Raw genomic sequence first — 15732 nt, 5'->3', positions numbered from 1 at the left:
TGTAAGTCTGTGATCTGTAATCTTGTAGGTCTGTAATCTGTAGGTCTGTAGTCTGTAGGTATGTGGTCTGTAGTCTGTAGGTATGTGGTCTATGGTCTGTAGGTCTGTGATCTATGGTCTGTAGGTCTGTGATCTGTAGTCTGTGGTATGTAAGTCTGTAGTCTGTAGGTCTGTAGGTCTGTAATCTGTAGGTCTATGATCTGTAGTCTGTAGGTGTGTGGTCTATGATCTCTAGGTCTGTAGGTCTGTGATCTGTGGTCTGTAGGTCTGTAATCTGTAGGTCTGTAGTCTCATATGGATGTACAGTAAATGCAGGTAATCTAACCTGTAGGCTGTTGGGTCTTCAATGTCCGGTGGCACACCTTCCGTTTCAAGACCCACCTGTTACAACAGCAACAAACATAATATTGTTAAAGTATTGTCTTATTACTTAACTCTTTGACTGCCACGCTGTTTTTCCATCTTTACTCCCTGGAGCCAGCTTTTCTGACAATTTTCACAATGTTTGCAGACCCATCGTATATTCTATATTATAGCTATGGAGACAATCGTATGGCTCATTTGACAAACACTATTTATACTCCAACAGGGGAAAAACTTTTATTTCTACATGCCTTCTTTCGTGCACTATCCCATGCTAAAAATCGCCCTGTTTCAAAATAATCCAGTCTCGTTTGAGTTTCTCTGGAATGCGAGTTATGACGTGTTTTGTGCAGCATGCATATTTTCGTGCGGGTTGCTCGCCTGAAACCTATATTATTTCCAGGTCAAAGGTAAACACAACCATAATGGAATGTTTCTATTCACAAAGCCACCAAGGAGTGTGGGTCGTTTTACGACGCTGGGATAATTACAAAGGCATGTTTTATGAGATGGGGTTCGGTAAAATAGACGTTACCTTTTGTCAGCGGGTCCACCAAAACCCTGTCCTCTCTTGTTCCAAGTGTCTTAGGTCAGAACAGGATCAATAAATATAATGTTAGTTGGCCCGTTAGCAGCGCCAGGGTAACGTTACATACAGGAACGTACATCCAAACAGCCTGTTTGAAAATACTAGAATCCAACATAGTCTGGTGAAAACGCACCTTTATGTTATGGATGGTTCGTCACTGTTTGTCCTCTTCCTCTTCATATCGCCAATAGTTCGCTCTAGGCGATCGCATCGCCGAACGTTAGTTTGCTGTAGTCTGGGGAGCTCTCAACTCGGTGACAAATAATGTTACCTCCTCGGCCGGTTTGACTATAGTATTTTTATGATTTACCAGAAGTGCTGAGTCCAATGTAGTCTGGTGAAAACGCACGTTATCATCCATAAGTGTGATCGTTTTGTCATCTTCACAATAGTCTCCACAAGTCGTGATCGCCATACTATTGTGCTCTATAGTGCTTTGAGTGCTACACTCCCCACACTAAAGTGGCCCCATACTAAACTAGCCCAGTTCAAAAGGTAGACCATACTGCCACTTGTCGGGATTCTATCGTCATTTCAATTCTAACTTAATCAGAGGTGCCAGGAAGCTCCGCGGGACTGTTTAGAATAATAATAATCAAAAAAAGGAAAAACAAAGAAAAAACGAGATATCTCGTTTTTGGCGCTCAAGCATTGGCTTTCAGAAACTAGATATATAGTTTTTGGCGCTCAATTAGTTAATAAGCTGACGATCTTAAAATAGTACTATATACTGCAATTACATCACCACATGTTTTATATACAATGTTGCTTTTGCATCACTCACAGAACTTAAAAGAAAATCGTCTTGCTCTGCAGGGCTCTGCCGCTCCGCCGGATGCAGAGTGCAGAAGGAGAAGATGTTCCCGTCCTCTCCCGTCGTCACCACGAACCGCTGGTCGTGGCTGCAGCGTATATGCCGCAGGTGCCCGTACTGGTTGTCGTGGACGCTGAGGGCCCAGTAGGCCTGCATGGAGGTGAGGTTGTGGTCGGGGGCCTCCAGCGGGTAGGCCCTGAGGGAGCCGGAGTGCATGCCGCACAGCATCAGCTGCCTGTTGGAGCTGAGAGACAAGTTTCATGATTTGTCACATTTAAGGTACAGGTACATTACAGTGAAATGCTCTGTATGAGCCCCCTGAGAATGTGCTTCATAGTAGTTCATACAGTAAAAATGTTTGAAAGAATAGTGTCCAAACACTATACAAAATATACAATATACAAACTAAAGTACAACCTAAAGTACAAAATGCAAATAATGAGGTACAAAAATGCAAACCTTTTAAAATGCTAAATGCAAAAATGAGGTATGTAGTGAAAATGTTTTTGTAATAAATAGATAAAATATGGTGTAGTGTTAAAAGTGTTTTAAAGTGTCTACATGAATGTTAAAGGTGAATGTTTGTTTAAAGTGAGTGTGCATGTGTGTGTGTGTGTGTGTGTGTGTGTGTGTGTGTGTGTGTGTGTGTGTGTGTGTGTGTGTGTGTGTGTGTGTCTGTGTGTGTGTGTCTGTGTGTGTGTGTGTGTGTGTCAGGGGTGGGAAGTGTGGTGGAACCGGACTCATCGATCTTCATGATCAATATAGGTTTAATAGTGAAACACAAGGTACATGTAAGTTAAATGAGCGTGGCTGAGAGGAGTGCTCTCATCCTGGCCACCTGGGAGAACACTGAGGGAGAAAATGGGGACACTGAGGCCTTGTCCAGATGAAAACAATTTTGATCTTTTTTCGTTTTCATTTCGTTTTCATTTAAAAAAAGATTTCCGTAAAAACGAAAACGTCTCAAGATAATAAGTGCGTGCCACAAATTTACAAAATAAATGTCTTTCCTGTTTTAGACGTCGCTCTTTTATTTTGAAAACCCCCGGCCGGAAGTGTTGTCGTTGTTTTCGATAACTTGAGCTAACTTAACGTTACCATGCTTCGATCGCAACCAATGGCATACATTACACAGTACATTACAGACACACGGTGCGATCGCGGGGAAAAAAATATCGGATCAACGCAAGATTGATAATATATAGTCCTTACCTTATCTATGATGTACTGCAAAAAGAACAATCCAATTATCTGATCGCTATTCCAAATACTGATCGCGATCGTGTGTCCAACGTTATCTACCAAAACACATGAACCGGCGGTGCTGAGTGTCCCCAATCCATGTGTTATAAACGTTACTCATGCCCGATAAGGAAAACCTGGACCGGACTTCTTAGATCGACGTACAGCCCAAGCCAGAGGGTTTCCAATGATGTGCAATACCGGCCGCAAGGCGTTAGGCGGCGGTATTGGCCGTTTGCGATCTCAGAGCCATTCCCAATGATAACATCAGGCTGGATGGATGAATTATGAATGGATATAGCGAATAAAAGAAATAACGATTAAAACCCAACTTTTCTCGGGTTTGGCGCCCAAGCGATGGCGAGTTAACCCGACTTATCTCGGGTCTGGCATCCAATCTGTTAAAGGTCAAAGCATCAAGGTTTGAATGCTCCCACGCATTCAAATACAAGAATGCCATTTAGAATAGGTCCTTTTACTTTAGATACTAAATAAGTATAGTATCCTGTACATATACGTGTATTCATATCAAATACTTTTATACTTTTCTTTGGTAGAAGTTTGACTTTTTAGATTTTTTTTTCTTTTTTACTTTTACCAGAGTAAATGGTATTTCTACTTTTAAACTGGATTTGTGCACTTTTCCCCACCCCTGTGTGTGTGTGTGTGTGTGTGTGTGTGTGTGTGTGTGTGTGTGTGTGTGTGTGTGTGTGTGTGTGTGTGTGTGTGTGTGTGTGTGTGTGTGTGTGCGTGCGTGCAAAGATCTAGCCTCAAATTAATTCCAAACAAAGCATCTTATGGTTCCACATTCATATCAGGCAGTTGGTTGGCCAGCTACCTGAATGTGATGGTGCGTATGGGGTCCTTGTCAGTGTTCTGGACGGGCAAGAAGGCGAAGGGCTCATCCAGGTGCTGGGCTGGGTCCTCAGCCTGCTTCTCAGAGAACTTACAGTGGTACAAGAAACCTGCATCATAGCCCCCCTGGAGGACAGAGAGAGAGCGAATAGAAGAGGAATGGAGCAACATCCAAGATTTAGGATTTAGTTTGTTTCAAATTAAAAAGACAAACAAACAACTAATTTGACCAATTTCTGACCATGCTGATGTTATTTATCAAAATACATCCAAAACGAATCATCTTTCCCTCAACCTCAAGCCAGTGTATAAAAGCCTCAGTAGATTTGTTTTGCGTTGTTCTTTTCGAACTCATCACTGTTTAATGTACGATGTACTCAATTGGCTTCCCCCCAATAAAACACTTTCTTGCTTCAACTCATCCTCAAATGTGTCCATTTCAAGTATCCTAACTATTTAAAACAGTTTCTAGTGCCTTATACCTCAAGATACTCACTTAGGCACTCAGATCAGCTCTTCTTCTCTGTTCCTACTGTCACCAATGATTGATGCCTTGTTTTCTTTTGGTCTTAGTCCTTGTCAACGTTATTTTATTGTTGGTGCTGTTGTTATTTCATTGTTGTTGTTGTTGGTGTTCTTTACTTTATATTGTGGGACCCCCTCGGATACGAGATGGCACATCTCAAGGGGTTTATCCTAATAAATTACATTTCCAACAACAACAGACAGAAACACACAGCATCTGTTTTTTTGCATTTTGTGATGGACGCGTGCAACCGCTCCCTCGGACCAGAACAGACCACGGACCATATGCATGTATGCTTCCGCAGAAATTATATATACACTGTTTATTTGTTTATATTTTACTGATTATTACGATGACGGTATCTTATAAATTAAATGATAACGACCCTAGAGAGAAATAAAGTGGGATCCTGGTGCGACTGCAGCCTCGGCCCCACGCTGCCACAACACAGCAGACCTTCATCACTTTCATCAGGCTGCACGCAGCAACTAATAACATTAATCGTGGGTCCAGTCCATTCAGGGGTGCCAGTGCCAAGGGCCCTGGCATTGTGCATGCTGGCCTGGCTCACACTGGCACACCTGCTGAATGGAACGGAGACATTATCAATGTTATTAGTCACAGCTCTGTTTACCCTGCTTATGACACCTCAGAATGTTTGCTGTGAAAAAGGACTTTGCCTCAGTTGGAAGGTTGGTTGGTTAGTTAGTATGAAACATTGCCTGTACTAGTCTGTATCCTCATGGCTCCAGGAGCTTTATAGAGAAATGCATACAGTAGGTATTTGTGTGTGCGTGTGTGTGCGTGTGTGTGTGTGTGTGTGTGTGTGTGTGTGTGTGTGTGTGTGTGTGTGTGTGTGTGTGTGTGTGTGTGTGTGTGTGTGTGTGTGTGTGCGTGTGCACCATGGAGATCCAGAAGTGACCAGGCTGGGAGTAGAAGCCACAGTAGAGCGGACTCGGGGGGTCGGGGATATAGATGAGGGGTAGCTCCTCTTCCTCCTGTAGCTCCTTCTTGGTGGCCTCTATCCCCTCCTCCTTGGCTTTGTTCAGCTGCTCCTTGCTCTCCTTCTCTCTCGCGACTTGTCGTCGCTCAATCTCCTCTTCCCTCTGAAAGACACAAATGCATGAATAATACAAGAAGGTGAGGCTGAAACTAATGCACTAACACACACACACACGAACGCACACACACAAACGCACACACATACACTGACACTGACACTGACTTGGAAGTAGTGATGGAGAGTAGACACTAAAACTAAAGACACTTTTTCTCATATTTTTTACATTCAGAATTAATTATATTGTTTACAAATTATTTTCTCATATTTTTTTATTTAGATCTAATTACATTGCCTATATTTATGTCTTTCTACTATTACCCTGCCCATACCTGTATCTCCCCTCCCCCATACTGCTATGATGCCAAAATTCCACAAGGTGACAAATTAAGGAATATCTTATCTTAAAATATTCCTATGTATATAATAGTTATACGAGTCTGGTTTGATTCCTGGTCAGTTGAAATGAGGCTGTTTGACCCCACAAATCTTCTTTGGTCATTTTCAACCTAGTCTGACTCACAGAACAGTGAACGCACATATAAGCGTCCCATCAGCTGACCACTTCCGCCGCAAACATCCTCTTCCGCTTGCTAGCTTTCTGAGCTTTTTCGAGCTAGCAAGCTACACTCTCATGATGGAAAACGTTGACAAAGAAACATTTCTCCCCCAGGCGATTGTGATTTGGTTTGAAAAACACAAATAACCCTGAACAATCTTTTCCCCTATAGTGTGCAATGTTCTCTCCTGCAGTGGCACGGCTACGCGGGACCATTTTCAATCTACAACAATCAACTTTCCCATCATCTGGCCTCATACCTTGGTCAGGCCTCGATTCTGACCAAAATCTGACCAAGTTGTCAAACATGACTGACCGAGTTGTGTTTTTCTAGTTGACGGCAGTGTTCTCTCCTGGCTGTGATTCAACCCCACTTCTGAAATAGTCTGAAAGGACATGTTTTGTGTATTCGGTAGCATTCTTTGTTGCTCGGTTGCCCTGTTGATTTGAATTGCAGCCAGGAAAGCTGTGGCCAACCTGAGGGCCCAGAAGGACAGATACGATGCCAAGGCAGTAGAAGCCCTGTCACCAGAGTGGCCAAGATGTACAGTACCTACTTCCAACTCTGGAGCTGAGAAGTCAACTCTGCCTGACTATAATGATGGGAGTTAGAGTCAGGGTCGATCCACGCTGGTTCCCGGCTGTATATTATGTACCGCAGCGTTTTTTTGCTTCACAGCCAGGCAAATTAATGAACAAACAACTGAAATTAACTTTAGATGACTCCCCGGGCATCGGTACGTCGTGTCATTTAATTTGACTTACTCAGAAGCAATTTTATATTATCTAAACAGTCTTGTCCGTTTACTTTGGGCTGACATCTTGATGAATTCATTATTTTCACTCCAAGTCGCATTGGAGTCATCATGGCAGTGCCCAGTAAACAGAAACTTTAAGAAGTTGAACCAACCAACAACTTCAGGGTTAAGTGTTTGACAAATAAGTGGCCTAGACTTTATGTTTAGGTAATATAAAATGCTTCTGAGTAAGTTAAATTGAATTACATGACGTACTGTCACCCGAGAGATCGAACGTTTATTTCAGTCTATGTTCATTTGCTCTGATATGAAGCTGTCAAACTACTGCAGTACATAATATACAGCAGGGAACCAGCGAGGATCGACCACGACTCTAACTCCTATCATTTGACAAACAAGTCACCTGGATTTAAGGTTTAGGTCGTATAAAATGCTTCTGAGTAAGTCAAATAAAATGACATGGCATGCCGTCTTCCGGGAGATCTAAAGTTAATTTCAGTCTATGTTAATTTGCCCGGCTGTGATATGAAGTTGGCGCTGCGTGGCGGTACATATACAGCTGGGAGCCAGCAAGGTCGTTTCCCAGAGTCTTGTACCACAACTTCACAGACATGGAAAATGAGTGTAACCAAACAAAACAACATACATATAAACAAAAGGGGCAGACAGACAGACATACAAAGAGGCAAGACAGACAAAGAGGCAGACAGATAAAGAGGCAGACAGATAAAGAGACAGACAGACAGGCAGCAAGAGAGACAGGCAGACAGATAGATAGGCAGACAGACGGGCAGGAAAGAGAGACACCCAGTCTGACCGAGCTCCGCTCAGACCTTGATGCGGGACTTGATGCTTGTGAAGCTGAAGCGTCTGGTCGGCAGCCCAGAGAGCTGGTAAGACTTGTTTGGATTCTGAGCCTCTGGGTTTGGAGCCTCAACCTCAACCACATGGCCACTCACACACAGGATCAGCAGTGTGCTCTTGCTCTACACACACACACACACACACACACACACACACACACACACACACACACACACACACACACACACACACACACACACACACACACACACACACACACACACACACACACACACACACACACACACACACACACACACACACACACACACACACACACACACACACACACACACACACACACACACACACACACACACACACACACACACACACACACACACACACACACACACACAGACAGAGAGAGAAAGAGAGAAAATAAACAATAGTGAGTCACTAATCATTATCCATGGCATGGGTATTTTGAAAGCCTGATTAGTGGTTTACGTTAGTGGCAGGAATACAACATGTAGGAGAGTATTTGCGCCAACGTTTTGAGATTCTTAACGAGACACATGTCTGACTTGCCTTTTATTGTCTTATTTTGAATACCAGTTTGTAATTAAACAAATACACTATAGATAGAGGATGTCTACAAGTGTATCTGTATCAAGTTTGAGCTGCTGGCGTAACTTTACAGTAGAATAACAGCGTAAACATGGTCTTGTTGCCAGGAAACATTTCAACAGATTTTTGGACCCTGTTGATCACTTAACCAAACGTTACCCAGTATGACCTCCTTCTGGGTGTTTTTTATGCCATGTGAACGGGCAATGGTCCCAGCAACTGGCACCAAGGTCAAATCCATTAAAATTTGTCTCGACAACTAGATGCTCCTATGTCAGGGTTTTTCCCTGTTTCTCTGTTGAACGTGGGGCAGGGGGGGTCCAGGGTCCCACATTGGCCCCACATCAGACTTGATGATTTATTTAAACCTATAACCGTAATATTTGCAACATGTCCACCTCAACCTCGGTTTGGTGGCTGCTGTACAAGGACGTATCCGATTCACAGCTCGTGTGGAGTTACGGTGTGGATTCGTGGCGCCATCTACTGGTGTAATAGTGGAATTACCTGGTGGGGCAGGCAGCCCTGCATGGAGAAGCAGGATGTCATGAATATAAAGCTGACCGTGATGCCGTGATGTCAGGTGAGTCATGTGAGGGGGGAGTCCACAATGCAACGCAGCCGGCTGTAATGTGGCTTTTAGCTTCTGTGCCCCTGTCACGTGGAATGTTTTACAATGCACTTTAAATATATATATATACACATATATTTATTTATTTATTTATTTATTTATTTATTTATTTATTTATTTATTTATTTATTCTCACCACATATATACCTATCCACACCTGTCTGTATTTACCTGCACATATCCTTTTACATATCTGTAACTATATCTATATCTGTACATATCCTACTTTTACTAGTTACGCTGCTGGCCAGTATGACTTATTACTACCATAGTGTCTTTATACCTGTATCACTCACTGTACATGTTATACTACAACTCTGTACATACATCTGATTAGCACTACACTCAGTAGTACTAATTTGTATATTTTCTACCCAGTTTAATCACCTGTACATTGTATATTGCTGTTACTGCTACATTTGCATTCTGGTTATATAAACTTATTTTCGTTGTACTGTACTTGTGCTGTATAATGACAATGAATTTTAATCTAATCTAATCTAAAAACGCAATACTTTAGTATCCATTGGTCAGTTTAAATCTATAATAGCAAACCATTTCACCTCAGTCTGTAGTTGTTTTAATTAATTCAAATAAGTTCAATTTGACTTTTCCGTTTCTGTATTGTTTTTGTATGTATTATGTGTTGTATTTCTCAACGTCATTGTAAGTGAGAGCTCGCTCTCAATGATCCTTCCAGATTAAATAAAGATTGAATGAACTCTATTACAGTCGGCAACGCATTGTGGACTCCTCACATGACCCATCTGACCTCATGGCAGCTTTATGAAACTGCCATTGTTCATAAAACTGCCACGTGCCTGGTAACGAAACACATACACTGTCGCAAGCTATCTCCCGCCGCCTAGGAGGCTGCACATCCACAGAACCTTTTTATTAGGTTGATTTTCTAGCTTGAACGCTGTATATTAAAACCTTTTTTTCCCCTCCTCTACCATATTTCCTGTTCAATCGAATTGGGGGGGGGGGGGGGGGGGGGGGGGGGGGGGGCGCTGTGCGAAAACTCTTAGGCTTATAATGTCAGGTAAAACACTGTAATATACACTGACATGCTGATGGAAAAATACTATGTTCAACCAACGCACAGATGTGCCTGTGTGAGTGACCTATTTTGCAAATTGCAAAATTCGCAAATTTCCCATTATTGTACTTCTCCACGGACCACATAGACAGGAACTCTCTGTCCTTTGTTCTCACAGATGCCTCAGTTTCTGCAAAATAGCAACTTGGTTATCTCTCCCCCTCGTAGCTGGCATTCCATAAATAATAACATTGAAAACTGCTGTAATCGACACACAAATGAAAATCACTTTTCTGTGTAAGAACTGAGAACGCCTCTGAAGAAAGGTGTTCAGTCTGTCTGTCTGTCTGTCTGTCTGTCTGTCTGTCTGTCTGTCTGTCTGTCTGTCTGTCTGTCTGTCTGTCTGTCTGTCTGTCTGTCTGTCTGTCTGTCTGTCTGTCTGTCTGTCTGTCTGTTATTGTAAAATAAATATAAAACAGTGTCTACAATGTACCATATCTACTGTTTTAAAGCTGTCAAGGTTCCATGGTAATCGGCATTCCATTTGCAGGCCGACCTTGAGAGTTCTCTCTCTCTCTCTGTCAAGGGAGGGCCAGTGACTCCTACGTTTTGCTATATATATATATATAGACTCACTAGACAGACGGGAGCTCTATAGGCAAACTGCTGGACAGGACAGCTAACTGGACCCACCAGTCTGCATGGGACTCATATAGGGACTCATTGACTCGAGAGTATACTCTGCTGTCTGTTATCTTTTCCACATCAACTGCTATGTTTATTCGTACCACTTTTGCATAATTAAACTATAAAAGAAATCCATGTCTATGAAAGAGAGACATCGAGAGGTTTTGTTTCAGATTTTTATCATCAATTACTAACGTCCTCGTATGAAACCCTCCAACTAGACTCTGTCTGGAGGAGGGATATACCAGACCTGGAAAGTGACTTTGATTGGCAAGGAGCCTGGGCAAATGTCCGACTTACATCAAGGAACCCGGACCATCAACAAATCAATCTTAACTATATTCACAGGACATACTTGACTCCTATAAGACTGAACAGAATGGGTCTTAAACAAGACTCCAAATGCTCCCAATGTACAAATGGGGACGAAGGGACATTTATGCACATGTATTGGGACTGCCCACCAGTTAAGACATTCTGGAAAGATGTGACCCAACAATTATCAAAACTCGTATCTTGGAATATACCTGTACACCCCTCTGTATTACTATTGAATGATGTTTTTGAGTTTGCAGTAAATCCACAGCTAAAGAGATTGGTTTTATCGGGTATCACAGTAGCTAAAAAGCTGATCGCATCACGCTGGTTTCAACCGGAATAAATGTGCCGGAAAGTTTGGTTTCTTACATATCTCGATGTGATTTATCAAGAAATATCTACAGCAAGAATTCTGGGTCTCAATGAATCCAAAATGTCAATGTGGTTAGAAGTGGTGGAGAGAATAAAAGCTAGCTTATAATGGTAGTGTCTGGTTAGGAGCGAGGGATAATGGAGGTACTATCCAAAGAGGGGTCCGGGAGGGGGGGGGTTCGAGCTGGAGCATATGTGTGTAGGTTTTTAGATAACAGGTATTAGGGGTATATCCTGTATAAGACATTGGTATAAATGGTCATTTCGTTGGATATACACTGTATATTAATGCTTGTGTATCTTATCGTGTGTTGTCATGTTTGTTTATATGTGTGTTTAAAAAAAAAAAAAAAAATCCACGTCTGAATAGAACAAAATAATTTGTTGCGACCGATCCCCCTCTTGTCAAGAGGATCTGATCACGGTACGATTCCCGACAGATGTGTGACTCACGTGTGACCGGGACGACCACTCCAGACCCTGCACCGGACCCGGAACCCTGACGAAGCCGATGGGCTTGTATATCTCCCCGACGGAGAAGAAGAACACGGTGCAGTCCAGGCTCTGCAGGAGGAGAGGAGGAGGAGGACATGTAGATAGCGTAGAATAGTTTTGCCAGGTTCCATTTATACACACTGTATATCTCTATCATGAGATGATTTGTAACAGAGAGACGGGAGGTCTAAATAGCTAACATCAGCTGTAACATTGGAAAACATTGGAGAAAATCACAATTGTTGACTTCATAGCTGTGAGAAGGAGCTCAAAAACTGTAACTGTTCTAATCGGGCACTTCGTTTGAGAATGCTGGTTACGCTTTAGGATTTCAGAATCCATATAGTTTTTATTTCTTCTTCTTGTGCCTAAATTACAATCTTCATCTCCATAACATATTATGGTTTGAATTGAATGAGTATCATGCAGCATTTTGGGAAGAAACTGTCATTTTTACGGCAGGCCCTCAACTTCCATGCATGCATACTTGTCTTGGGCTCTGCTGTTGGGCTGTATGCTACCATAGCATATTAACTCTATAGCAGGGCTGCCCCTAAACAATGGTATAGGGGCACAACACGACTATGACACACCAGCGCCACCATGGTTTAAAAAAATAATTGTATTAATATTATTTTTTTGGAAGTGAAAGCTTGGGGCCAGCTACACACTGTACTTAAATAAATAACTTATTTGGAACTTTTGTTCGCTATTTTATTGAAATTATGTTTTTAAATTGCAGGAAATAACAGCCAATGGATTTCTTTATTGCTAATTGTTTTGCCTCCCAGGCAGGGGGCATAACCACCTCCTAGTTGAAACTTAGTACTATTTTATTTGAAACTCCTGGGGAAAGCCCTGCTATAGCATCCCACTGTCCTTCATCTGACCTCTCTCCTCTCATGTCTTTTCATTATCTCTAGTCGTACAATGCCCATCAGACTCGTCAACAGAGCCCATTGACGCCCCCCTAACCACACAGATAAAAACTGTATTGCACATTGCATTTTACACACTGCTCAAATCTGCACATTGCTCATTGCACATCACACAACATTGTTATTTACTTTTTATATAGTATAATATCTACATCCTGATCTGCATTGCACACTTTTTAGAACTGTATATAGTATTCTTTATTTTAGTTATCTTATTTTTATTATTGGAAGCTGGTATGGTCGAGGGACCACAATAAATCGAATTTCAAGTACTGAAATAAGTGACAATAAAGGAATCTGAAATCTGAATCTGAAATCGTACTAAACAGCTTCTCATTAGCAGGGGGGCGTTCCGTGTGTGTGTTCCAGACTGCTCCGTCATGCTGCGGTTCACCCCTTACCCCTGTAGCTAGGATCTCTCCGTTGCGCTCGTATGCGACAGCGGTCACGGGCGAGCTGTGGGGCTTGAAGACTTGCTTGAGGCGAAGCTCCGCCTCCCCGCTGCGGCTGCCCCCGGCGATCGGCGGCAGGCTCTGGGGGGCGTAGACCTCCAGCAGGCGAACCACGCCGTCCTCAAAGCCCGTCACCAGCAGACCTCCTCTCTGGTTCACCTGCACAACACAGAGCCAGCGCCGGGACAGATAGGCTTTCTGTCAACACGAGTGTACGAAACCAGTGTGGACGTTTTCCTCTGAGGTCTCCGTTCACACCTCCTCCTCCCCCCCCCTCCTTCCCTTCCTCCCCCCTCCTCCTTCCCATCGTCCGCCCTCCTCCTCCCCTTCCTCCCCCCTCCTCCTTCCCATCGTCCTCCCCCCTCCTCCTTCCCATCGTCCCCCCTCCTCCTCCCCTTCCTCCCCCCTCACACACACACACCCTTTGTTTCACCTCACCTCTTGTCTTCCTCACCTCCTCGACCCAAACCACCTTTTATTATTCACCCTTCCCCACGACCCCCACACCCCTTCGTTTTTCTCCTGGCCAGAGAAGCAAGACATCCACCTGACTCCTGAACCTAAATTTGTATTTGATTGGGCAATGCTTTAACAATACATTTGGGATGATTTGACCACGTGCATAATTAACGTCTCCGGTTCCACCACACCAGCGTTGCACACATACGCACCAGGGGCGGGGCCCAGGAGAGCGCTGTTCCACCCTGCTTGTAGCGGCTGCTCGTCAGCTCTGTCTTCGACAGGAAGTCAAACACTTTGACGGAACCTGAGAGAGAGGGACGTAGGAAAGATGGTTAAGATAAGATAAGATATTCCTTTATTGATCCCCTTGGGGAAACGCAGGCATCATAGCAGCATGGGGGAGGGGGGGTACAGGTAGTAAAAACAAGCAGTGTGAACAATATAACAAGTCAATATAATTAACTAACTAGCTGAAATATACAGTATTCACATAAGGTGCAGTATGCATAAGGTAGTGTTATTGTCCTTTTTAGGTTCATAGTAGTTGTAGTTGGATGTCTGGCAGTAGTCCCTGCCCACTGTTGTGGAGCCTGATGGCTGCTGGTATGAAAGACTGGCCGAGGCGGTTAGTTGAGTGTCGGGGGGGTATGAGTCCTTGACTGAACGTGCTTCTCATCTTGACTAGCTCGTTGTAGAGGGGGTGGGAGGGATTCTCCAGGATAGCAGCCAGCTTCATTCTCATCCCACTCTCTGTCATCACCTCTAGTCTAGGTAGCTCGACTCCCACCACGGAGCTAGCCTTCCTCACCAGCTTGTTCAGTTTGTTGGTGTCCCTCGAGTTGATGTAGCCCCCCCAGCATGCCACACTGCCACAGCATAGAAGAGGACGCTGGCCACTACAGACTGGTAAAATGACTGCAGCAGTCTATTGCAAACATTGAAGGACCTAAGTAAATGTAAATGTAAATGAGTCTCCTCGGGAAGAACAGCCTGCTCTGTCCCTTCCTGTAGAGGGCCTCTGTGTTGTCCGACCAGTCCAGTTTATTGTTCAGGTGTACCCCAAGGAACTTATATGACTCCACCACCTCCACCTCCTCCCCTCGGATGATGATGGGAATCGGGGGGGGGGGGCCTCTTCTTGCCCCTCCGGAAGTCCACCACCAGCTCCTTGGTCTTACTGGTGTTGAGTTGGAGGTGGTTGCTGTCGCTCCATCCCACAAAGCTCTCCACCAGGGCTCTATACTCCTCATCATCGTCGTCGGTGATGTAGCTTATGATGGAGGAGTCATCAGAGAACTTCTGCAGGTGGCACCCGCTTGAGTTGTGGCAGAAGTCTGAGGTATAGAGGGTGAAGAGGAAGGGTGACAGCACAGTACCTTGGGGGGCGCCGGTGTTGCTCACCAGTACGTCAGACTGACTGTCCTTTAGTCTGACGTACTGCAGTCTGTCAGTCTGTGTGTGTGTGTCTGAACACGTGCTGACTCACGGTCCAGAGCGGTAGTGGCCATCATATGGCTTCTGCTGGATACATCCATGCCCTGGATCCCCCCGGCATGGAAGGAAAACAGGAGTTCTGGGTCCTGGACCTGTGCACACAGGATACTTGAATGAATCTTTATTTCGAACATGAATGAAAAATAATAAAAAAGACAAACAATGAAAAAATATACATATCACTGTTCGAAAAGGAGTAGGAAGAAGCCTAAGCTTATCATGCCCTACCCCTATCCGCCACTTCCAAGTGGAAACATTAATTAATACTTAAATTATATAATGGAGGATATCCGCATTGCCAATAATTCTTCATTTTTAACATTCTAATAATATCAGTATCCAAAATGTAGTACAAAAGAAAACTTCAGTTACACTTCAGTAACACACACACACACACACACACACACACACACACACACACACACACACACACACACACACACACACACACACACACACACACGCACACACACACACACACATTATATACTATGTGGAATTACAGGAAACTCACAATGTTGGAGAAGGAGAGATCTAGTTTCCATATGCCTCCGCTGGAATCCTATGAAGGGCCAGATTGGACAGATGAGTAACTATTTGCAGTGTTATTAGCGGAAATCAATGTGAGACCACGCCCTTTC

At 43.7% G+C, this 15732-nt stretch overlaps 1 protein-coding gene across 1 annotated transcript in view; it reads right to left on the bottom strand.

The window, feature by feature from the left end:
- Nucleotides 1-15732, bottom strand: part of cfap44 (cilia and flagella associated protein 44) — a gene marked incomplete at its 3' end in the record, with an annotated part of 49075 nt that overhangs the window by 23342 nt on the left and 10001 nt on the right. The window contains exons 8-17 of the mRNA XM_084325852.1: nt 15606-15653; nt 15084-15183; nt 13807-13901; nt 13085-13294; nt 11704-11814; nt 7600-7752; nt 5292-5495; nt 3847-3989; nt 1701-2010; nt 326-381 (exon numbers count right to left, since the gene is read on the bottom strand). Of these exons, the coding sequence (XP_084181978.1) occupies nt 326-381; nt 1701-2010; nt 3847-3989; nt 5292-5495; nt 7600-7752; nt 11704-11814; nt 13085-13294; nt 13807-13901; nt 15084-15183; nt 15606-15653 (1430 nt within the window). The remainder of the gene's footprint in view (nt 1-325; nt 382-1700; nt 2011-3846; nt 3990-5291; nt 5496-7599; nt 7753-11703; nt 11815-13084; nt 13295-13806; nt 13902-15083; nt 15184-15605; nt 15654-15732) is intronic.

The sequence above is a fragment of the Notolepis coatsorum genome (assembly GCF_963971535.1).
Source record: "Notolepis coatsorum genome assembly, chromosome: 12".
Classification (NCBI taxonomy): domain Eukaryota; kingdom Metazoa; phylum Chordata; class Actinopteri; order Aulopiformes; family Paralepididae; genus Notolepis; species Notolepis coatsorum.
The sequence above is the reverse complement of the archived record's forward strand: the minus strand, read 5'-3'. Positions and strand labels throughout refer to the sequence as shown.